The following is a 24,060-nucleotide window of genomic DNA, read 5'->3' as shown; positions in this document are numbered from 1 at the left end:
TGACTGTTTGTTTACCAATATATTGTGGCTGAAGGGGGAAAACTGAAATACATTTTCGAGGTTACATGCAATATATTGACACGTCAGATCCATTACTGGTACAGCATCTCTTATTTCATATGGTAAGGCTGACACCTGCTGGTGATTAAGTGAACTTTTAGCTCAGTTTATTGGAATACATGACATGGTGCAGAATTTCATATTGTACAGTGGCAAAGTGTGCATTAATGCTTTGAACTATTAACACAACTAATATTACTTTTATTAACACCATTAATAATAAGTACCAACATCCCTATTATTCCTACTGAAGAGTATGGAGTTGCAGTCAGTGCCCACTATAGAATAATTAGAATAATGTAATGGTAATTTCAGTTGGTTTCTGTTTGCCTCAGTTTGATCTCTGTAATTTGGGAAATACTCGCTGAAGTGTTACCAAGCTTTCCTCTCTGCATTGACTCTAAATTTACCAAATCACTCTGTTGCATTTCTTGACTGTGGCCACTGAAGGGCAGTGAAAACACGAGTACAAATACATTCAAATTATCTGTTAACTGTCAATGGCAAAAACTCAGGTTCTTAGATACTGTAATGCCATTCCTCCTTCCATGAACTATTCACCTGGACAGTCCATGATGTTACAATTGTTAGCCTTCATCTTCAAAACGGTAGACATGATCTTTTCTGTGTTATCATATTTGTGGTTCAGGAGCTATGATGCAAACGAGGTGTTTTGCGATGTTCAAAAAGTTCTGGGCCCCAGACTGTACAAGTGTACCAGGTTTCATGGTTTTGTGAAATAGTGAACATGATTTTCACAATTTTTGGTGAATAATAATAATAATAATAATAATAATAATAATAATAATACAAAAACAACAACCTTTCTATCACCTTCACTGCCTCTGTGGTTACCGCTGTCCGCTTCAGGTTCCTGCAGCACCGGTGGCAGATAAATCTGGTCACTGGACTAACGTGGACATCCTTTTAGTCCAGCAGGTGGCGGTAACGCTCCTCGATGTTTGTCTGTGTTAGAAGAAGAAGAAGCAGGCGGCTGTGTTTGTTTACCAGCTATTGCTGCGGAAGGCGGGTATGCTATCAAATACGTTAATTTAGCTTGAAATTATTAGCTTGAACTGTTATTTGTTTGTTACTGTTAGCTACATATAACGGCTTTTTCTTGGCTCGAACTAGAGCTGGCAACAGAATAATCCAACGGTTGAGACAAGTCGTGAATTTACGTGTCGGACTAGCACTGAGCTAAGGTTGGAGCTAATCTAGTTTAGTACGGTTCTTCATTTAAAGAAGTTGGAGGTAAACTCTGCCTCGCCTGTCGGAAAATATACGAATATGACAGATCACCACTGTGGCTATTAAATTAATTACCAGGGCAGGTTCTTCAAGTCAGTAGCATTTGTTTTATAAATGGCAGACGTTTATCCTACATACAGTCTTCGTTATACCAATAATATAACTATGAGAAACATCTTTCAATGTAATTAAAACTCTATTAGTCATGTTTCTCAAAGTTTGCCTCCTCATTTATACCGAGTATTAAATATGTTGGAAATACTTGACAATGCACGGAGATGTGACACAGTCAGTGTTAAGAACAATTCAAGATATATTTCATACTATTTCTTGCAGGACTGTTTCCTTACTTCGCATGTAGAACTTCAGCGCAATTAATCAATTAGTCGATCAAAAGAGAATTAATCAGCAACTATTTTGGTAATTGCATAATCATTTTAGTAATTCTCCAAGCAGAAATTCCAAACGTTTGCTGGTTCAGGCTTCTTAAGTGTGAGGGTTCAAAGCCTCTGTTTGCCAGTACATGTTTTGCTGTGCTCTCAGGCCTTCATTCGATCACAGTCACAATTTCAGGTGTTGTGCAGGCTCATTTATAAACCAATCAAGTTTTCTTTAGGATCTTACTGTTGTCTAAAGAACTGATTATTTCAGACAAGTAAAGATCAGAACAGTGAGAGAAAAGAAAGATCTTAAGTTCTTTGGAGTTTGGAAAAAGAAATACGATTAAATGGTTATAATCTTATATTGATCTGAAACTGAGCTCAGTTCTGTCTAGGAGAAATAGGCTACACAAAGAAGTTATTGTATTATTTTTGTATTTTTGTTTCCTCTGGGTGAGACTGTTGGCTGGATAAATTAAGCTGAAGTTTTCACTTGTTGTGATGGTTGTTTTTCACCACTTTTTAGCATGTGATTGACTGAACCAGTATTCAAGTAATGAAGAAAATAATCAGCAGATTAGTCAATACTGCAAATAATTATTAGTTGCAACCCTAATCCAGTTGACTGGAGATTCTGTTGTTCTGGGCACCCTACATTATGTGAGGCTCATAAACATTATGTGTTTACGCTGACTTTGTAGAGACAGTCACAAAACTGTGAAAGTTAACAGTGTTTGCTGTCTGTCAGTGAAATGGACAAGAAGGAGAACCTGGTTCAAACAAGCAGCAGTAAAACACTGCTTATCCGCCATTTACCATCGGAACTCAGCCAGGACGAGAAGGAGGACCTCCTGAAGTATTTTGGAGCAGAATCAGTCAGGGTCTTCTCAAGCACTGGTCGTCTGGTAAGTTGGGCCTCACTGCCACCCAGCGAGTGTCTTTATATTGTGAAATTTGATGGTTTTACTGTCAATTCTGTTTATCATTCATTTTATATCACGTTATAAAATGTACAATCACTTTTTACAGAAACATGCAGCCTTTGCAACCTTTAAAAGTGAGAAGTCAGCAGCAAATGTGAGTTTTTTTCTACAGTGATTGCAATTGGATAAAGTTTCAGCAAGCCATGTATGCAACCCTAACTCCTGTATGGTGTTAATTCTCTGTCACATCTCCTTCAGGCTCTTACCAGGCTCCATCAATTAGAGATTCTTGATCACACGCTTATTGCAGAGTTTGCTAAAGCCCAAGACCATGTGACAGTATTAAAGGATCCACCTGTCTCAGACAGGTACGTTGCTTGAATTGTATGAATTAAGACAGTGTTGATCAGCACAAACTGTAACATCAGACTAATAAGGTTTTCACTTAATTATATGGGCTGCTAAACATGTTAACCCCTCGAGTTAGAGCCAGACATTGGCCCCTTTTCTGTTTGTCTGAAGTAGTTCATGATTAACCGCTTAACCGTTAACCGACAATAAGAATTTTGGCAGGCGATTCTGATTCTATCACTAAAACAGTGTACCCTGGGACATCAGTACCATCTGAGCTAGGCCTGGCCTGTTTATTTAATTTTAGGTCTTAAAAAAGCAACTGCAAGTTCCTGTTTCGTTAACCTGTTGGCGACTTCTGATCATAAGCAGCTGAGAGGAGGAGGTTGTCATTACAGTTCTCTCAGATGTTCAAATTTTCTTACACAGGAGAGCCATTATGCTGGTTACAAACAGCGCATTCGTTGTCAGAGGATTCAGTATGTGTTTTGTTTGTTCCATTTTTAATATTGTCGGTTAATGGTAGCGTCAGCTATCAGTCAAAAAAAGAATTCAAAAAAGTGCATCCCTAGTCTGAGGATCATGTAAATACAACAGAGCAAAAGAAGTTCTCTCTCTTCCACAGTGGTAAACATGTTAAAGAAGAGAAGAAGAAGCAGGAGACCCAACAGACAAATATTCCTCTCATAGAGACCGGCATTGCACCAAGCCTTGGGTAAGTGTTGAATATGTCCTCATAAAGATTTGGGGATCGATTTGGTTTATGTTTTTATTTCAACCTTTGTTAATTTCTCAAATGTTGAGTCAGGTGAAGCATTCTATGCTTATGATTTTACTTTTCTCTGACAGATCTCTGAGATCACTTGCCCCACAGAGTTTCTGAAATTTAGACACTCTTATGCATCAGTAATAGACAACCAGTGTGTTACGACGCCAGTCTTAAGTGCGTTACTCTTTAGATGTCTATAGATTTGTTCCTGTCCTGCCTTGTGTAGTGAAAATGGAGAATATATTACATTCTGTTATTTGGAAACAAGACGTTCCCAATGACTCCGACTGGTGAAAGTCATTACCCACTCAAATACTACCTCATACTATTAAATATGAACATGTGACACATGCTTTCCAAACCTGGTCAAGGTTCTGTCAGTTTAGGTGTGTACAGGCTGTCTGGAGTCTAGCTGACAGTAAAACTGGATGAGAATCTGAGAGTTGCAGAGTCGTCAATGGCATTGTGTCCAATTAGATGGTCAGGCCGCCGTTGAGCATCTGACAGGCCGTCTGTCCCACCAGTTGGTGGGACCAGGTGGTCTTTGATACCTCTTGCTGCAATACGGCAGTACTGTGCAGCTACTGCAAGCCTCTCTCCCTCCCTTTATATTATAGAGCATCATATTCATATAAATCATTTAAATGTCTAATGTCCTAATAAGACATTAGCAGTGGAAATGTGTGAGTTGGTAGGTGTTATATCAGTATATTGTGCCTGCAGTGGTCTCTATGATCTATATGAGTGGATTATTTATGTGAAACCATCAATGTAAATAAATGTTGATGTGATATCCTGATTGGGTTTCATAGAGGTGTATGCAAATAAATATTTTGCTCTTCGTATTGTGTACTGCAGTTGAGAATTCTGCTGAAATACTGCAGAGACTTTGTTTTCATTCTAAAAGTAACACTGTTGTTAATGACCTCCAAAAACACATTGCATTAATGTGTCACTCATAGGTTTTGCAGATGTCAGTCCATTGATCTGCTAGTAGAAATTAACTTACTCTGACTTAAGCACAAATCAGTCTGGAATTCTTGAATCCAACTCACTAGAAACAATATAATATGTTTGGTGTGGGTTTGTCTTGCTGCCTGCTAATGTTAGCAACACTGCAGTGAAATGATGGTAGATAAACGCACCAACCAGGAGATTTTTAATCTTAGTGCCCGCACCACAGCTCAACTATGGCAGCGTCTTTGGCCTCTGAAAGAAAAAAGGGGATTTCTTGTTAAATCTGCAGTGTGTAAACTATGTGTTGTCTAGTGTTAGTATTAGTGTTTCTAATTTTTTTGAAGATGGATGTATGGATTAAATTGAGACTTGATTGATAAAGAAAGAACAGGACAGGAAGGTAGATCACCTGGTGATTAAAAAACTTGACAAATCATCATAAACATCGAAATTATATAAACATCCAATATTATTGTAAAGAGGTCTTGCTGATTAGATAAACAAAATGGAGGAGCTGCCTGACAGACTGGCCCATAAACACTGAAGCATATAAAATTATATTTTCCAAACCAGAATGTTGATTCAGACAGATTCTCTGGTAAAGGTCTGAGACTGGCACTATGACACTATTGTGTTATTGCAGTCAAAATGAAGGAAACAATGCATTTGTTTTATTTATTCGTTTTTCTAACTTATCTCCCCAGTGACTTATGCAGCTTTACACACAGTCAATGAATCAAATTCAGATTTACAAAATAAAAGAAAAAAGAAAAAAAACTAAAGGAAACATTACATTAAATGTATGGAATTTATAACATTTAACTAACTGAGCTAATGGTTTAGACTGTTATTTCTGTCCCAGTAGGACTGGTAGCTAAAAGACATAAGGTAACTTACACTGTACCCCCACCACATCTTTGTTTACCAGGCCTGAGCAGAATAAGATTTATTCTCTCATGCCGTGCTGATTCTTGCCTTATAAAAGTTACGATTACATGTGGACAAGCCTTGGTGCTGAAATGGCAAGTTGGTCCCAATGTCCCTTAATGGCTAGATTTTACATTTTGTTGGTCGAGTGCTTGTCATAAAGAATAAGTTGCCTAGCTAAAGTTCAGTGGCTAAGCCACATATTCATGTGTCTCCATTACTTAGACATATTTTGTGACTTGTTCAGTGAAGGGGGTATTATATTTAAGGCAGCATATTGCAGCTGCAGAATTTCCTTAAGTAATTCTGTCTTTTCTTCTCACTCTTTCTCCTACAGGTTGAAATTTCAGTCAAATCCCGCTTTGAAATATTTATACCCACCACCTTCTAATAGTATTCTGACCAATATAACACATGCCCTCATGAGTGTGCCAAAGTTTTATGTTCAAGTGAGTAACTACTGCTTCTCTCATATTGTTTTTTTTTTTTAATCTACTACCAGAACATCTTTGATATGCAGATGTTGGTCATCTGTGTGTATGTATTTGTATTTCTGTATCTTTTCATCCCTGTATTCTTAATTGCCTTTTTTTGGAAAGTTGGAATCTGTATATAAAATGCTAATTTGACAGAATTTCCAGCCTTCAGATTCATATTGTTAAATGGAAATATGATGCTGGAATAAGTGTCCCAGAGGTTTTTGAACTGCATCCAACCTCTTAGAGATCAAACAGCAAACATTTGCCTTTTAAATTTCAATTTGAGAACCAAGTATTAATAATAAACCACAAGTGGGAGGCATGAGTTATGGGTTTAACATTTCCCTGGGAGCCGTGCTGCCTGGATTTTCATTGCTGCTACTTCCAGTGTTAGCATCTTGGTGGTGCTAGTGTGTTGCAGAGAGACCGCCTCCATGCTCAGCCTCACCACTGGTATCTCATTTTAGCCTCAATCTCACCTTGGTCCTTGTATTTTAAATGAAAATGCAGAAGCCTTGCAATCTGTTTTACATATGGAGCCCAGGTCACAGGCTGCCTGTTTGAGAGCAGCAGTATATTTATATTACCGTCTCCCGCCCAGCTCCAGGTATGAATCTTTAGATACACCTGTCATAGTTCTGATATCATATCTCATATCTTCAAATATACAGGTACTTCATCTGATGAACAAGATGAATTTACCATGTCCATTTGGACCAGTCACTGCCAGACCCCCCATGGTAAGTTGGTATTGATTACTGTTGAATGCAGAACAGGCTGATTGCCTCAGTCATTTGTAGACGTTTTAGACAAAGGTTATTTGACATTGTGTTGTTATAAGCAGGCCAGTATTCAAATATGTCAGAGTATATTTCAATCCACTTCAGGCATATGATAATACTGTATGTTGGAATTTGTTTTTTTTCCACAAAAATGATCAATTAATTATTTATATTTGTTAAAATTGCATCTACTCTTTCTCCCTCATTGAAAAATCAAGAATCTATAAATTTGCAAATATTCAGAAGTTAAAATGCTGGACAAGATGCAGCAGAAGATACAGCCTTATAAACTATACTTCAGGATACAGCCTTATAAACTATACTTCTCATAAGAATTATCTTTTTTTGGTTATTGCTGTTGATGATATTTGAGCACTTTGAATAAGTTTGAAGATATTATGATTTTATTTAAGCCTAACTTCAACCATCCCTGCTGTGATCATAAATTAATCCGAGTTTCAACCAGTGCTTACCAGGGACCTTACCAAAGCCTCACATGAAATCGTTTGAATGCTGAGGTATTTGTAAGGTAAGCCATCCTGTGTTGTTTGCTGCAGTTTGAGCTCGTGCCACCTGCTCCACCCTTCCCATTGCCCCCTCCCTTCCCTCCTGACTACCCCCCTTTGCCAGAGGAGGAGATGGAGCTGTCCAGTGAAGTAGAGTCAGAATATGAGAGTGAAGACGATGAAGACAAGGAGAGGTGAGGAGCAGATTACCACTCACAGTGGAGAGGCCTCGACTCAGCATAGATATTTCTCAGGGCAGTGGAATCGACTTTTATATGGTGTTGCATTATACAGCCTCTACCAGTTGAGCCAGTGTGTTAATGTATCATTCATCAGTAATAATGTTGCTGGAAACACTAATGACTTGTAGGGAAATGTCTTTAAATTCCAATGGGTGAGCAGGTTTTTTTGTCCAATGTAGACATTTTTCCCTTATTCCCTGCTTGCTTTATTTCAGGATTGTTCGTCTGATGGGCCTGGTCAACCAAGCATGCAAGAGACCCATGAGACCAAAAACTGCTTCAAAGAGAAAGAAGCCCAAGATCAAGGATCTATTCTATGCTCCCAAACCAGACTCTCAGAGGTACACCAAAGGCACTCATGCATGTCACAGTCCTCATGCATAGCTCATCTCGACACAGCATTCATAGGCAGCTAAAAAAGGAGGGCAAAAACCTCTAGATAATAAGTCTTCCTCATAAAGACAGCCTTGTGTGACTTTGAGACTTGTTTCAGTACCAAACATGCACACACTCCCTTAATGACAGACCACAAACTCAGTTTCTAAACTATAAATACACACACACCTCAGTGTCTCCTGGCTTTGTCTTTGTGGACTGGGAAATATCTCCCGTTGACCAGAACAAGATATCCCAAATCATAAACCGCTCAGGAGTCAGGTTTATTGTGGGTCCTCTTCAGAGGCTGCTGTTGAGGGGACTGCTGATTGTCTCTTCTGTCCTCAGTGTTCCACTGCTGCAGCCCTGCGATGTGTTTGAGCAGCCCCACCCTGCCGGGCCCAGGAAAATTGAATTCCACATTTCGGTTCCCGAGGCAGCCTCCATAATAGAAGGAAGTGTGCCAGGTCGAGAGGCACAGTCTGATAAACGCAGAGGTAAGGGCTCCCACTGACTCACTTCCTGCAATTTACAATTAGTTTATTTATCATTTAGCCTGTTGATTATTTTTTCTGCTCATGAACTATTTTGTGGAAGTGAGACGAGCCCATCACAATTTTCCACAGCCCAGGCTGATGTCTTTGAATGTCTTGGTTTGTCTGACCTGTCTGAAGTTCACAGTGAATTTACAGTGATAGAAAACAGATAAAATCAATAACTCAACTTCGTAGAGGCTCGAAATGGAGAATATTTTGCATTTAGCTTGAGACTTAAGGGATCAATCAGTTATCAAAGCAATCGTTTCAGCACTAATCCTGAGTAATTATGTTTTCCTCCCAGTTTTCTGACACCATTTTGCAAAAAGAAACACAAGGAAATACTGAATGAGGTCTGGGCTCATATTTATGGAAATTATTTCCCAGTCCCTACTGGGCAAAAATTCTTATTCTTGATTCTTATTTTAGGTCTATTAATAAAACCCTTCTATCAGCTCTCCTCACTTACTCCAGATATCTCTCCTGTCTTGGTCAGTATTTAGGCAGGGACATGTGTGCACATTTCTGTGGGAGGTGGGAGAGCTAATTGTTGACCATCACCACCTCATTATTAAATATTATTTTCTTATGTTATGTAAAAACTTGCTGCATTTAAACAGTGGTGTGTTTATTTATTCATTCCTTTATTTCCTTATTTAAGAATTATCAATGTAGAAGCTACATTTTATAAATAATTTTAGTGTTGTTGCTAATTATAGTTATTGAAAGTATATTTTCGAACATTGGGTTATTTCACAGTAATAAGTCAGCTAAGAACACAGCTGAAGTTTGTCAGAAGTGTACTCTATTACACCTGTAACCACACCCAGCATTGATGTCACCATGCCCTGGAATCCACATGGGCTGAAACCAGTCGAGCGCAGCAAAAACAAGACTTTCAGGAAGTGTTCATTTTCTCTTTGGACAGTAGAATAGAGGAGTTCTTATATGTAGTGAGAGAGGGGTGCTCCACAGCCCACAGAGTTTTTGCATCATCTGTATTGTACAATTCATACAAGACTGTGGCATAGCCTATCATAGGCAATGTAAAATATTGTGATTAAATATGGCTGACATGGATAATTTCACACTGCAAACATATCTGTTTTAAATGATCTTCTTTTATTTTTTTTCAAAACAAACAAGTTACTGGCCAGTGTTTCCTTACAGGCCTAATGTAACGCCTACACATCACAAAATGTTTGTTTTCTGCATGTTGAATTTCAGCATTATCTAATACTCCAAACAACAACTGTCAGTAAGATCTCGAGCATACAGTGGAGGAAATAATTATTTGATCCCTCACTAATTTTGTAAGTTTGCCCACTGATATAGAAGCGAACAGTCTATAATTTTTAAAAGTAGGTTCCTTTTTACAACGAGAGACAGAATATCAAAAAGAAAATTCAGAAAACCACATTATATAAAAGATATAAATCGATTTGCATTTCATTGAGTGAAATAAGTATTTGATCCCCTGCCAACCATTAACAATTCTGGCTCCCACAGGCTGGTTAAATACTCCTACTCCTTAGACACACCGAAAAAAACTTGTTACATGCAGCAAAGACACCTGTGTCAATCAGTCATCTGTATAAAAGACACCTGTCCATGCAATCAATCAGACTCCAACCTCTCCACCATGGGCAAGACCAAAGAGCTGTCTAAGGACATCAGGGACAAGATTGTAGACCTGCACAAGGCTGGATTGGGCTACAAGACCAAAGGCAAGAAGCTGGGTGAGAAAGAGACAACTGTTGGTGCAATTATTCGAAAATGGAAGAAACACAAAATTACCATCAATCGACCTCGTTCTGGGGCTCCACGCAAGATCTCACCTTGTGGCGTATCACTGGTCATGAGGAAGGTGAGAAATCAGCCAAGAACTACACGGGAGGAGCTTGCTAATGATCTCAAGGCAGCTGGGACCACAGTCACCAAGAAAACCATTGGTAACACACTACGCCACAATGGATTAAAATCCTGCAGTGCCCCAAAGGTCCCCTGCTCAAGAAGGCACATGTACAGGCCCGTCTGAAGTTTGCCAATGATCACCTGAATGATTCAGAGAAGTCTTGGGAGAAAGTGCTGTGGTCAGATGAAACCAAAATCGAGTTCTTGGGCATCAACTCGAGTTTGTGTTTGGAGGAAGAAAAATACTGACTATGACCCCAAGAACACCGTCCCCACCGTCAAGCATGGAGGTTGGAAACATTATGCTTTGGGGGTGTTTCTCTGCCAAGGGGACAGGACGACTTCACCGCATTGATGGAAAGATGGACGAGGCCATGTACCGTAAAATCCTGAGTGACAACCTTCTTCCCTCCGCCAGGGCACTGAAAATGGGTCGCTTCAAAAAGAAGCATATTAAAGTAATGGAGTGGCCTAGCCAGTCTCCAGACCGTAATCCCATTGAAAATCTGTGGAGGGAGCTGAAGCTTCGAGTTGCGAAGCGACAGCCTCGAAACTTTAAGGATTTGGAGATGATTTCCAAAGAGGAGTGGACCAAGATTCCTCCTGATATGTGCACAAACCTGGTAATTAACTACAAGAAACGTCTGACCTCTGTGCTTGCCAACAAGGGTTTTGCCACCAAGTACTAAGCCATGTTTTGCCAGGGGATCAAATACTTATTTCACTCGATAAAATGCATGTCTGTTTATGTCTTTTATTTAAAGTGACTTCCTGGATTTTCTTTTTGATATTCTATATCTCACTATTTGAATAAACCTACCATTAAAATTATAGACTGTTTGTTTCTTTGTCAGTGGGCAAACTTACAAAATCAGCAAGGGATCAAATAATTATTTCCTCCACTGTACACATGATCATGATTTCCACTTTGCAGCTTAGAGTGTTGTAAAACAGTGACGTCACGCTCTCTCCAAGCGGCAATCTCTCCTCATTAGAAATAACTGCAGGAAGCTTCACTAAGGATTCTCAAGTTAGTCCCAGTTTAACTTTACTAGGAGGAATTCTGAAGCACCAATCTGCATCAGCAAATGTCCTCATAAATACAGGCACTGAACGTGTCAATGAGATAAAGGATCAGTGTAATCTTGTTAGGACATATTCTAATAGATATCAATAGCCACTATCTCCAAACATGCCAGCCACCAATGAAATGTGTCTGTGGAAGAAAATTTGGTGTCTTGAGTACTGCATATGACTGAAATGCTACTTTTACAATTTGCCTGTCAAAATAAATTGAACATATTCTGTAAAATATATTGTGGTAATTAATATAAAAAGTTGTCTGATAGGGTAATAACTAAAAAGTTGTCTGACACTGTCAGGATTTGATTGTTACTGTACATCATGCTTATTATCATGTGAAAGAAGGAGGTAGTTTGATTCTCTTATTGACATAAGTTAAAGCTCTGAACATCAGTGAAGTCAGAGCCGAGTGTTACACAGCAGTTTTTCACAGCAGAAACTCACACCAAAAAGGTTTTACCATTATCTGTTTGAAGAAATGTCATTGGGGGTACAACCTGTGTTACTTGCCAGCTGTGTCGTTCCCTGGTCACCTTATCTCCTTTCTCTCTAACTACAACTTCAGTCCGTGGCAAGCCCCTGAGCAGTAAAATAGATCTCAAAGTCAAACACAAAAGATTTCCTGAAGGCAGGGAACAGATAAACTATGACAGGTGGCTTTTTGGATTAGTCTTGTTTTGGGAAGTGGAGGTGTGGGACACAAGCTATTTAAATGAAAAGGGGAGGTGGGGGACAGATAAGGAGGAGGATAACTTTGAAAGCAGCGATCTAGTTCTGTGCCGAGAGCGTATCAGGAAAGCTCCCCAGCACTTCTTGCTCCAGTGCACACACACACATACACCTTATGTGAATGACAAGCTTTTTTTTTTTTTTTTTCCTCCACGGATTTGTACAGGCTCACTGCTCTTAGTAATTCCAATTACAACGTGTGTGTGTGTGTGTACTTGTACTTGCTACATAGTAAGGACCAAAAAAAGTATTTTACTAACAGAGTGAGGACATTTTGGCTGGTCCTCACTTTTTGAGACACCTTCAAATCACATGTTGAGGGTTAAGACTTGGTTTTAGAGTTATGGTTAGAATTAGGTTTAGGTTTAGGTTAAGGTTAGGGTTAGGGTTAGGGTTAGGCACTCAGTTGTGATGGTTTAGGTTAGGGTAAGGGGCTACGGAATGCATTATGTCAATGAGTGTCCTCACAAAGTTGGAAGTACAAGTGTGTGTGTGTGTGTGTGTGTGTGTGTGTGTGTGTGTGTGTGTGTGTGTGTGCGCGCGTGCGCGCTCTCCTCAAAGTCTGCCAGAGTTATCCCTCTCACTGCCTTTCAAACTCATGTTTGTAAAACAAGGCTGGATTTGATTTGATTACAGTTCTGTATTTGACGTAGACTGTCTGTGTTTATGGCTCACTCTTGAAACAATCTTCTTTCAATTATTGCTGCAGCCAAGTCTCTTTATTTCAACATTGTATTTATTTTATTAAATCCTAATGAAGTAATCACTATTTTCAACTCAGTTTATAATAATGCCACATTTATAATTGTTAAACATCAATATGTTAAACTAATTATGACCAAGAGGATTTGCTTCCACTCTACCATCCTGAGCTTGTTTTGTCTGGTGAAGAGGATAAACATTGTGGAAGTGATTATTTCACCATCTGCTATTGTTAGACACTTTGAAAAGTTCCATTTGTATTTGTGGTAGAGTGTCCTCATCATGTTTTGTGTCATGAAGCAACCCAGCTGATTTGCCACTAAAGCCAGCTCAGCAGCACTTAAAATAAAAGCTGCTAATAATAATAGCTGCTGGGAATTGTGTTTGGTGTGCTGCTAATTGGTCTTTTTACATCTTCTGTGACCCTTCAGAGGTCGATGAGGGTGAGGTCGTTCCCTTTCTCAGTGATGAGAAGGAAGTCGCTGAAGGTTTTGGGAAGCTCTACCCCAGCATCCACAAGTCACAACTGCAAGAGGAGCACAGTGATGACGAGCAGGAACTCACCTCAGACGTAATCTCCAGAAAGGAGCTGGAGAAAGGACGGCTGCTGAGAGATGGTGAGTATAATCTCATCTCACTGCAAGGAAGGTCCTCTGTTTGAACTTGAACAAAGTGATGAACTGGTGATCAAACTAGACCTTAGTTTAGTTTTCAAAACCAATAAACAACACTGAAAATGCTGGGAGGTTACAGAAGTGCTTATCATAATCATTCACTTTTTCATGTTTCTATTGGTGTTGTGTATTGCAGATTGACTGTACAACAGTGGCCATATCGTATCATGCTAAAAAGCTTTAAACAGGTGTAACATTCTCATTCTTTGTCTTCTGTGTAGAAGAGATGCGGGAAGAATATAAACAGCAACAGTGGTTTGTTTGAAATGCATATTAAAAAAATTATAAAGTTAGCATTAGAAGACGTTAGTGTGAATGTGAGTCAGTGAGAGGCATCAGGCATGAAAAAGGAATGTGATAGATCCCCCAGAGGAAGAGGAACTGATACTAAACGTTGATTATCAGCATTGCTCTCTGAGATTAACATGTGAACATTGTGGAACATTGAACAGCCACATGCTGTATATTCCTCAGGAGACGATGAAGACTGAAACAAGGCTAGAAGGAGAAGGATTATTGGATTTACATTTGTAAAGTGTCCACATGAACATTGATGCCACTGTGGATTTGCTGGATGTGTGAATAAGCAATTGTTTGCAAACAAGTTCTCAATACAAACTTGAAAACTTACAGAAATACAAACATTAAAATATCTCTTAGGTGCAAATCAACAACTGATATTTATACATCCGTTAATATTTACAACATGTTAGAAAAGTATTAATAGGAGTTTGGTTCATAAATTACGCCGCCAGATTTTTAATGAAATTTCTTTTTATCTTTCTAACTTAATTCTAAAATGTAAGCCTAATTAACAAAATTAGCTGGAGAAACATCTGGCTGCCTTGCAGTTTCAGTCAACCAGAGTTCTGTTATTGGTGAGCGAGAGTAATGTATAGTGTTTGTGCTTGTTCTTCCTTCCACTGACATGCACTGTTCAGGCAGGTTTTCCACACAAGTATAGTACACATCAGCTGAGATATGATGTCATATCTTAAGAGAAGGGGCTGGTAGATGCTGAGGTGATAGATAGATTGAAGATGAATAATCATTGCTTTAAGGCATCTGTGCAGCGTTTAGTCTGGTTCTTCAGTTCATTCTGTCTTCAAGAAAACACTGGGTGGATGACATTGAGTGGGAATGACTTGTGGGCACTTCTGTGATCCTTTGTACCTGTTTTTGAAATGCACCTTGTATCAAGTTTTTTTTTCTTCTTTTCTTCTCTTTTTTAAAACAGAGATGAAAAAGATGTCTGTGTTTAAAAATTATGAAGCGGGTGAGCCAACCTGCAGACTGTACGTGAAGAATATTGCAAAGCAAGTGGAAGAGAAAGTAGGTGCATTAATAGAACTTGACCCACTTGTGTGTGTGTGTTTGGTTTACAGGATATGATGCTTATTATTTTTTTTATATATTGCTTAAATCTAATTTATGTCATGAGAATTCTGTTATTAAATGTTAGTTAGATTTAGCAATATGATGTAAATTCCACAATCCTACAAGGTTTCTGCATAAACAGCAGCATCAACAACACATTCATGTTCATATATTGACTGTTTTTCCCTGATATGCATTATATTTGTCTTGCAGGACCTGAAGTACATCTATGGGAGATACATCAACCCTTTGTCAGAAGCCGAGAGAAACATGTATGTAAACAGAATTCACAGGATATCAACTTTACTTCTTGACATGGTTTGCATGTCACTTCACCCCACCCTACCTTCGTCGAGCTATTTTTGATTCTAGCAATTTGTCACTTTCTCTTGAGAGAGGTTAGTAATTTATGCTGACTCTGTGTTGTGTTATTGATAAGTATCTAACCTGACGTAGAGATCATGAGGGACACTTTATGTTTGTGCATCAGCAGTACTTAAAATGAATATTCCACCTGAGTCATCAAACCAGGCTTATGTTGAGTGGACAGCCAGATTCTGAATGCAGATGTAGGCGATAAACAGACGGGTGCAACTGTGCCAGAGAAAAGGGGGGGGGGATGTTACACATCTTGGGTATCTTCACTCAAAAATCTCCAGGTTTTCATGCCACCCAAACACAACAGTAGACCTTACAGAGCAGTTTAGTAAAGAGGTGCAAGGACGTGCAAAATGTGTGATTCAATAGGTGTTTGTCTCAGTGGTTAGTAGTTTTTGTTACAGTGTGGAAAACAAGTGAAAGCAAAGGATGAAACTTAATTTATTGAAATTTTTTTTTAAAGAAATTGAACTTAAATGCACAGTATGTAACTTCTTCTGCTTGGGGTCCCTCAATCAAAACAGGCTTGGATTCCGTCATTGTCAGTTGGTGAGGTTGAGTTGAGGTTTTTACCTGGAGCTGAATTATCCACAGAGGTATTCTTCTCTCCACAACAAACAGACCAGCTGATTAGAACCAGTGAAAGCTCTGAATAAAGCAGTTTCACATTTAAAGTCAGTATTTCACCAACTCTGTATGCTGGACGTCAGGAAAGAGTTATGAGCTGAGACTGCTGCTAACCTATGTTTTGATTCTTTCCTTGATAACTTTTGAACTACAGATTCAGGAGGTTTTTACCTGGAGCTGAATCATTACAGAGGTCTCCTCCTCTCACAAACAAACAGAACAAGGGATTAAAACCAGTAGAGACAACAAATAAAGCAGTTTCACTTTAAAAATCAGTGATTCACTGAGGCTCTTTGGTGACACAGAACATCTCTGAGGGGCTGGGAGCTGAGCTGTTTAACATTTACTCAGCTTTTTTCTCTGGTAACTTATCCAGACGTCCAATGACTAAAATCCTTCATCTGGTTTAAATATAGCTGAAAATGAATAAAACATGTATCTTAAAGTTATGGTTTAAAACTGGATAAAACTCAGTTTTGAGCTTTTGGCAGGGAATCACAACGCACAACAATGATAAGCCAGTCCAGAGAAGGATGGGGTTTGTGGTAGCAAACTTAACAAGAACTTCATGCGGCATGGCAGAATACACATCACAGCTGCACTCATTAACCTGTATATATGTTCAGATGACATTATCATAAAACAGTTTTTCTCATTCTCCTGCGGTGAATACTGGAGAACAGGTAATGTTTAATCACTGTTTTATATTTGTTCAGTTCAGAAACAACAGAAACAGAAAGAGAGGAACATGAGAACTGTATTTGTGAATGGTTGTTTTGTTCTATACGATTTGCAGTTTTGTCCTTGTGCCTCCTCACCTGGGGCCAGAGGCATCATGTTTTCATGATATTTCGGTGACGCCTCAAGGGAATTTCTTAAAATATGTGAAACATTCACTTCGACTTAAGGATGAAAGATTTTTGTGGTCAAAGATCAAGGTCACTTAAATTCATACACAAATTATGATACAATTTAACACTGTAACTCAGGAAGGGGAGCTTGTGACCATATTTCCTGCAACTTGGCTGGTTGGTGGAGACAAACAGTCGTGATGCAGGAATTGTAGCCAGCTGAAAAGAGGATGGAGAAGAGGAGACAGCTGATTTTTTGTTCAGGTGTTTGACTCTGGGGATAAGTGTCTTCTAAAACTACTTCTGTCAATAACCAACACACTGCCCAAGCTTTCTGGATTAGGACTGCACCTCTTAGTTTACGTTCTGGTTTGGTTTGTTGTTGTACTGTAAGTTATTTGGTTCCACACACTGATCAGCATGTGATAATGATGTGCCCCCATTTTCCTTTTTTTCTTCAGGTTTGACATTGTGTTAATGAAGGAGGGGCGGATGAAAGGGCAGGCCTTTGTAGGGCTCCCCAGCGAGCGGAGTGCAGAGAAAGCCCTGCGGGAAACCAACGGCTACGTTCTCTATGACAAACCACTTGTGGTTGTATCCTCTTATTCCCTCTCACAAGATGGTTGATGAGAAATGGTGGAAATCCAAGTTTTATATTTATTTTGTAAGGTTATATACATGTATATAAATATCAGTTCTGTTTACTGGAAAAATATTGTTAATTGTCAGTTCCCCAGAATACATAATCTAACTGGCAGCCTTTCTCAGAGATCTGTCTTATGATGACAATGCTTACCACCAGGTTTTAGATACTTAAATGACAGTGTATGAGAAATTCCCCCTCAGCGCCCACAGGAAGATGAGGACTAATTTCTGGCAGCTCTGAACCACCACCTGCTCTTCCTCATCTCACACCAATAACTGCACATCAACTTTTGAACTCCATAGTCTAATGGAACAAGGCTATTGATTTTGGTGGTGTTTTAAAGTGCATCACATAACCAGTTAGCTTGGTAACAGCATATTAGTCTTTGGGTTTAAAGAATGAACAGAAATGTCTTCAGTGTTACTTCCTCGAAGGTGTTGTCCTGTATGTATGGTGACAACACCGACTGCAGTTCATCCACCAGCAACTCCTGTTTTGGATTATATCCAGACCTGCTCAAAAAATAGTTTAAACCGTAGTGACAGCCGCACACATCTGGCTCCTGCCTCGTTCTTTAACCTACTTGCATGGGTGAGCAATCTTGACTAGTCAAAATGTCAAAGATGGCTGTAATTAGGTTTTGACTAGTCAGAATGACAGTAAAAGATATCTGTAATTCAACTTTGACTAGTCAAAAACTAGTCCAAGTAAACTTTTACCTGTTACATGAAAGTGCCAACAGACCTTAGCTAAAATTTCACAGCAGTTTGCCAGATCTGCAAGACCAAAACAAGACAATACAGATACCAAGAGAGGTCCAAAGCAGCGATGAACTCAACAGGTGAGTGAGATGCTAGATTTACCAGAGGAAAACAAGAAAAATATTATTATTTGTGTCCATAGCACAAGCCTAATTATCATTGTAATGGTGTTTTCTTTCACATTTGTGTTTACACTTAAAGTATTCAAGATACCAAGGTTTGATACTGTGGCCCAGCAGAACCACTTGTATCCTTATTCTGGCATATCCTTTTGAAGAAACAAAAGAAAATGGGGGCAGATGATTTGAAGTGATTGTGGCACAATTGGAACTTAAACAGCTGGATCAGTATTGTAGTCTAATTTAAAAGGACTTAGTATCATGCATTGTTTCTGAGGCTTAGTGTATTGTATGATTAAGTTGTGTAGTGTAGACTGTAAATGCCTTAAACTTGTCTTGACAATGTTCTGTATCTTGTTTGACTGAATTTCAGGTGATGGTCATCAGATGTCATCTTCTTCTTTTATTATTCAATAAAATATTTTATGGAAAAAACTTTGGTCACGTTTTCTTTCTGTCACAGCCTCACACATATGTCACCATTTGTGGATACATTTCAGTCAAACTATCATAACTGATTATCTTTGGTCCCAAACTTAAAGTCCTGACAGCCAAGTAAATACAGACTGGGAAAGGTATATGAGAACTAGATTGTCTCTGCAGCAGATGGTAGGCTGTCAACACAGTGGAAAACCCACAGTCCTGAAGAGACAGCAAACAAACCTAACAGACTGCAGCCTGTGGGAAATTGCTGAGACTGGGTTAGCTTACCTTTACAATCCCTGGCTGGCCCCATCTGTGTGATTATAAGAAGTAAACATTGGGGGATGAACTTCCCTCAGCACACATCATATCTGAAGATTTGGAAATCAAATTGGTTTTTGTCCTCTTTAGGTGTTTTCAGTACTGGTAGTGTACAGGTTGGTTGTCAGTCAGAGCTAAGTTAAAGTTTGAGATGCCAGTGATGAAGACTTCTAAAGATGGGGAAACATTAAATTACTGTGGTGTGTGACTGCCAACATGGTCTGGTTTGATTCATTATTACACCACTTGCTGGTGTGATGCCTGATGTAAAAGCAGCCCCCCGTTTTCTATAATGAAAATGGTCTTTGTGTGTTTTTCTAAGGTAGGAGTGATGAAGCTCACACCAGCAGTTCCAGAGGTTTCTACTTTTGACCAAACTGGAATGTAGACATCAAAGTTACACAGTGCACAGACAATGCCTGTGGAAACACAGAAATAGACAGTGGAATCTGCAGGTTAAAAAGTCAGAAAAATTAGATATAAATGATTTGCATAAGAACTGCATTCATTTATGGTGTGCTCTGTTCAATATCCACCTGTGGAGTGTGAATTTGCATGGAGGGTTGGTTGTTTCTAATAAAGCATCCTTTTAAACTTGCACTTTTAATTAATATTTGTTAAAACCTTTCCTCAGCTATGCAGTGTCTGTCACTAAATTGTTCTGTAAATACTTCAGTGGTAGGTGACAGTAACCTTCCTGCTTAACTTTATTTTTGTAAATCCAGATGTGTGGGTAGGTGCAACCATGGCAGTTTGCTCACTTAGGCTGTTCTTTAACATAAGGGGAAAAAAATAAATTTACAATGGAATGTTGTTAAAATGGAAATTTCAATAGAACTTTATGCAGTACAAGTTGTGAAAGAAGACAGTTTAAAACTGCATATTTCACAAATGGATGTCTTTAGCTTTATTTTACCACAGTCTGTCAGCTGTCTTAAGATTCTCTGCTGTCATGAAATATGTCAGAAAGTAACCATTTCATTAACTGATAAGCAAGAAAATTGACACAAGTCTTGTCATACTGCTTAGTTTGTACTCTTAAGATCTGACAGAGGGTAAAAGACCAGTTTAATTTTGAAAAAGGCACATTGCACAAAAAAAAACTTTTCTTGCAAAATTTTTCTGTATTGTCCTCCTCTCTCTATAATGCAGATCTGTCAGTGCAAAACTCATTTCCACACACTACTGTCACTAACCAATCATGAATCAGAAATAGGAAACCTGTTAAAATGAACATCTGCCCTCTGATGTAGTGATGATGTAGCCACCAGTTGATTTGGCAGGGCTGTAATTTACAGATGCAAGAGATTAATGGGATGTGACTGACCTCAGTATCCTGTAGAGGGGAAAATCACCATAATTAAACAATTATCTGAGCTGCCTTTAATTGTAGTTTAAGGGCTTAGTGTGCCACCATATCTGTTATCATTATAAACATCATAATTAACCTTTTACAAAGCTGTACTAGTTTATGGAAACAGTCTAATTTAAGTGTAGGAAACATTTCAGGTTTTCTGCGTGAAATCCTCCAGATTTTATTTTAGTTTAACTTTGCTGTGAAATTGGTTTGCATTAGGTCCCAGTCCTGCTCACGAGTCCAGACTCTCTCTGGTTAAGATCCAGGCATGTAGGGTTATTAATCACATGTGTTCATCTGCTTTGACCTGCAGCTTATACGTCAACGCCAGTGTGAAGAAGGAGTTCCCATCTGTGCCCTACTCTGCCCGCCATCTCAACGATGACAAATGTGCCACCCACAGTGGAAATATTGAGAGTTACCAGGACATTTATCAGGTAACATTTGAGCAAAATGAAAGATAACCTTTTGTAAGTGGACGCTGATAAAGATGTATGATCTGCCTTTCCTCTGCAGAGGCTCCATCTCTGTGTAATACTGCAGTTACCCAGAAGTAAAATCATGACAATATGTTTCTCATTTTGGGTTCAACCAGGTGTGCAGTTTGTTTGCTGGATGGAGCCTGTGGATTCAGGGATGCATGTACACAGTGTTGGACATTTAAGTGTTGGAGTGTTGCCGTAAAAGCACATCTGGTCTGTCTTTCTGGTCACTCTGTATGAATCCATCTTTTCATTTGAACTGCATTATCTTGTTAAAACTTTAAACTACCGCCTAATGGTTGTTTGCTTCCACCAACCAGTGAAGTTGAGTTACAGCACTGAATAATAAAATGTCCTCACCTCATCATTTTATCCTCATAGACAAATTGTGTCATAATTAGCATATGGATTTGTGCATTATGGCCAAAAAACATGTTGTGTGAGGTCACAGTGACCATGACCTTTCAACACCAAATTCTAATCAGTTTATTCTTGGGTCCAAATGATTGTTTGTACCAAATTCGAATAAATTCCCTCAAGGTGTTACTGAGATATCACACTCATGAGACAACTGGATGGACAGACCCTGGCTGACGCCAGCACAGAAGAATACGAAGCACCAGTAAAACTCAAGGCAACATCAACATGCCATGGGCCAAAAGGTATCCAGACACCTTCAGGTATCCAGACACCTCCAGTGACAGCACCTATGTTTGAAGTTGTCTATGGGCTTCTGTGCAGTATTGTCAAAATTTTGTTTGGCCTGGTACAAATACAACCTTCTGTTACTGAAACTGTGTCAGTTGGTCAGTCAATTCATTTTCTGTGCAACTGCTGACACAGTTACCGGGAAGCCTGTCTGCTGTGTTGCTTTGGGTTGAGCTGTGCTGGGCATTAGTTTGATGCAAAGGGACAAAGGTTCAATCGAAGACATGTCAACAAATTGCCAAATTTAAAGCAAATGGTCATGCAGATACGGTAGATATGGAGATAGAGGCTGTGATCGCTGAGGGAAATCCAAGCAATGCAAAGGATTCTTAAATCTTGGTGAAATTACATGAAATTACATTAAAGTAGGCAGTTAGAGTGGCAGAGAGCCAGCTTGGATTCTTTAAATTTATGAAGTTGATGTAAAAAAAAGTCTGATTCATCCACACTTCTGCTTGTATTTTAATAGATGACATAGGAACATATGAACCCAGTGTTTTTAAAAGGCTTAAGGAAGTGCAATTTTACCTCAGATATATTCATATTATTTATCAAAAATGCTTTCACTTCACATTTGGCTCAGATAGAAGATTTAAAGCAAAGGGGTAATTTCAGTAACTTGATGTTAATGCCAAAAACATTCAAGCAAGTAATGGATGTGATTTTCTTAATCCCTGTTTTAACATGCAGCTTAATGGTCTCAATTAGTCAGATAGAAATCAATTTGAATTTGAAAAAAGTCAATTAAAACCAGCAGCTCAGGTTTTCTATTGTGGAAATTTTACCACGAAAACATCAAGCTCATACTAACCTATTACATATCAGGTGGTTATTTTTCAATAAGGTGTATTGCATGGCACCACTGTATATTTTACCATTTCACCAAAGAGTCCAAGCTCAGAATATTAATTTAAGTTAAGAGCAAACCAGTAAGATACAGCTACTACTGGGATTGTAATATTACAGCCACTTCTACAGGAATCGCACCCCCCAACCTTATTGATAAGCCCAATAAGGCCAGGACCAAACACTCCTTCTTTCTGACAATGATTTAAAGATGGAAAAATAAAACACCACAGTTGTCATGGTTTAGGACTTCTGGACAGGGACTGAGCAGAGGAATTGGGCTGGAACAGGTAAGGCATCAGCTAGGGTGGTCAACCAAGGCTCATGGTCGCTGGGCAGCAGAAGCTTGGGGTCACTTGCCAGCTGGGAAACCTGGCGCTGAGCCCTGGGCTGGAAGCTGGAAACCAGGGGCTATGGCTCAGACTGGAAGCAGGAACCAGGGGCTGAGACTTAAGCCGGTCACTGGAAACCTACCGCTATTGCTTGGGCTTGTAACTGGAAACCTGTGGTTAAAGCTTAGTACCTGGGATTGGAAACCTGAAGCTGAGGCTGCTTAGGGGACTAGTATCTTAGTGACATTTGTTTCTTTCTAGGTGCTCTGGCCCCTAGATTTCGCAGAGGAAAGACTAGGTGAGTTCCCCAGAAAGGAGACAGCTCAGGGTCCTCCAGGTCTGAAACAGACAGGGGATCATCTAATGTGGAAAATGACCTTGAGACTCTGGGCTCTCTTTTTGCGGACCTGGAAAAAGACTGGAGGCTAGCAGAGGCTGCTGACTGCAAACAAGGGATTCCCAGAGTCAACATCTGGGCAGAAGGTGAGTGGTTAGTATGCTGGGATGTTGACTGGAGACAGGCTGACTGGGGTCTCAAGTTTTTTAGCCACTAAAGGTGGCTAGGTAAAGATTATTGGTATTCCCAACAAATGTGTCTACACCATTCACGGTACCTAAAATGCAGACAACTAAAAGGATGTAGGTGGGGGGAAAAGGGTATTCTAATGACAAAAGGTAAACTTACAAAAGTGGTAAAAATGCAGAGAACTCAAAAGCCAGATGGGAGAAACAAAACTTAAGAACTGGATACAACCGGGGAACAATGGAGCAAAACAGGACCAAGAGACACAAGAGCATGACACAGGGAAAATAGACAAACTGACAAAGACAGAGGGAAAACACAGAGACTTAAATACACAAGGGAGGCAAGGGCAATTGAAATCAGGTGAAATATATGAGAGTGGGGCAGACAATCAACAAGGAAAAAACAACAAGAAACACACAAGGAAAGCTTGGTCAAAATAGGAAATAGGAACAGCAAATGAACCAAAAAGTCCAAACAGAATCCAAACTAATATAAAAGTCCAACAAAGCTCAAAAGTAAACAAACATAAAGTATCTGTCAGGGCAAACCAGTATATAACAAATTACAGTCTAAATTAAATGACAGATTTACAAATAGCATAGCCTACTCACTCATTACTGTCCCTGTTGTCACCTTAAATAGGACCTATTTTGGACATTTAAGTGT

The 24,060-nt window shown here is 39.2% G+C and overlaps 1 protein-coding gene and 1 pseudogene across 5 annotated transcripts; both read left to right on the top strand.

Moving 5' to 3' along the window:
* Positions 1–920: 920 nt before the first annotated feature.
* Positions 921–21,733, top strand: rnpc3 (RNA-binding region (RNP1, RRM) containing 3). 5 transcript variants are annotated; one of them, XR_011691967.1, is made up of 17 exons: positions 921–1,090; positions 2,440–2,596; positions 2,721–2,768; positions 2,873–2,982; positions 3,591–3,680; positions 5,956–6,067; positions 6,769–6,837; positions 7,437–7,579; positions 7,843–7,968; positions 8,351–8,499; positions 13,398–13,583; positions 14,878–14,972; positions 15,231–15,289; positions 17,335–17,467; positions 18,283–18,360; positions 20,814–20,937; positions 21,096–21,733. XR_011691967.1 is itself a non-coding variant. In XM_071485869.1 (16 exons), exons 2-15 carry the CDS (start codon positions 2,444–2,446, stop codon positions 18,349–18,351), a joined length of 1,542 nt encoding a protein of 513 aa, XP_071341970.1. In that variant the 5' UTR covers positions 921–1,090; positions 2,440–2,443; the 3' UTR covers positions 18,352–18,360; positions 18,773–18,836. The 5 variants fall into 5 exon arrangements, 4 of the variants coding, with proteins under 4 accessions (XP_071341970.1, XP_071341967.1, XP_071341968.1 ...); XM_071485869.1 differs by lacking the exons at positions 20,814–20,937; positions 21,096–21,733 and adding an exon at positions 18,773–18,836; XM_071485866.1 differs by lacking the exons at positions 20,814–20,937; positions 21,096–21,733 and adding an exon at positions 18,482–18,829 and having other exon boundaries at positions 926–1,090.
* LOC139625680 (uncharacterized) lies at positions 8,511–13,387 on the top strand (annotated as a pseudogene).
* Positions 21,734–24,060: the final 2,327 nt, after the last annotated feature.

The sequence above is a fragment of the Trachinotus anak genome, unplaced genomic scaffold (genome assembly GCF_046630095.1).
Source record: "Trachinotus anak isolate AG129_WGS33_773 ecotype Australia unplaced genomic scaffold, CSIRO_AGI_Tana_v1 ptg000009l, whole genome shotgun sequence".
In the NCBI taxonomy this organism is placed as follows: Eukaryota; Metazoa; Chordata; class Actinopteri; order Carangiformes; family Carangidae; genus Trachinotus; species Trachinotus anak.
The sequence above is the reverse complement of the archived record's forward strand: the minus strand, read 5'-3'. Positions and strand labels throughout refer to the sequence as shown.

Excerpts from the sequence above, each read along its gene's own strand:
- rnpc3 (XM_071485869.1), top strand. The coding sequence starts at position 2,444 with ATGGACAAGAAGGAGAACCTGGTTCAAACAAGCAGCAGTAAAACACTG. Across the intron at positions 2,597-2,720 it reads TCTCAAGCACTGGTCGTCTG|AAACATGCAGCCTTTGCAAC; the intron begins GTAAGTTGGGCC and ends CACTTTTTACAG. Across the intron at positions 6,838-7,436 it reads TCACTGCCAGACCCCCCATG|TTTGAGCTCGTGCCACCTGC; the intron begins GTAAGTTGGTAT and ends TGTTTGCTGCAG.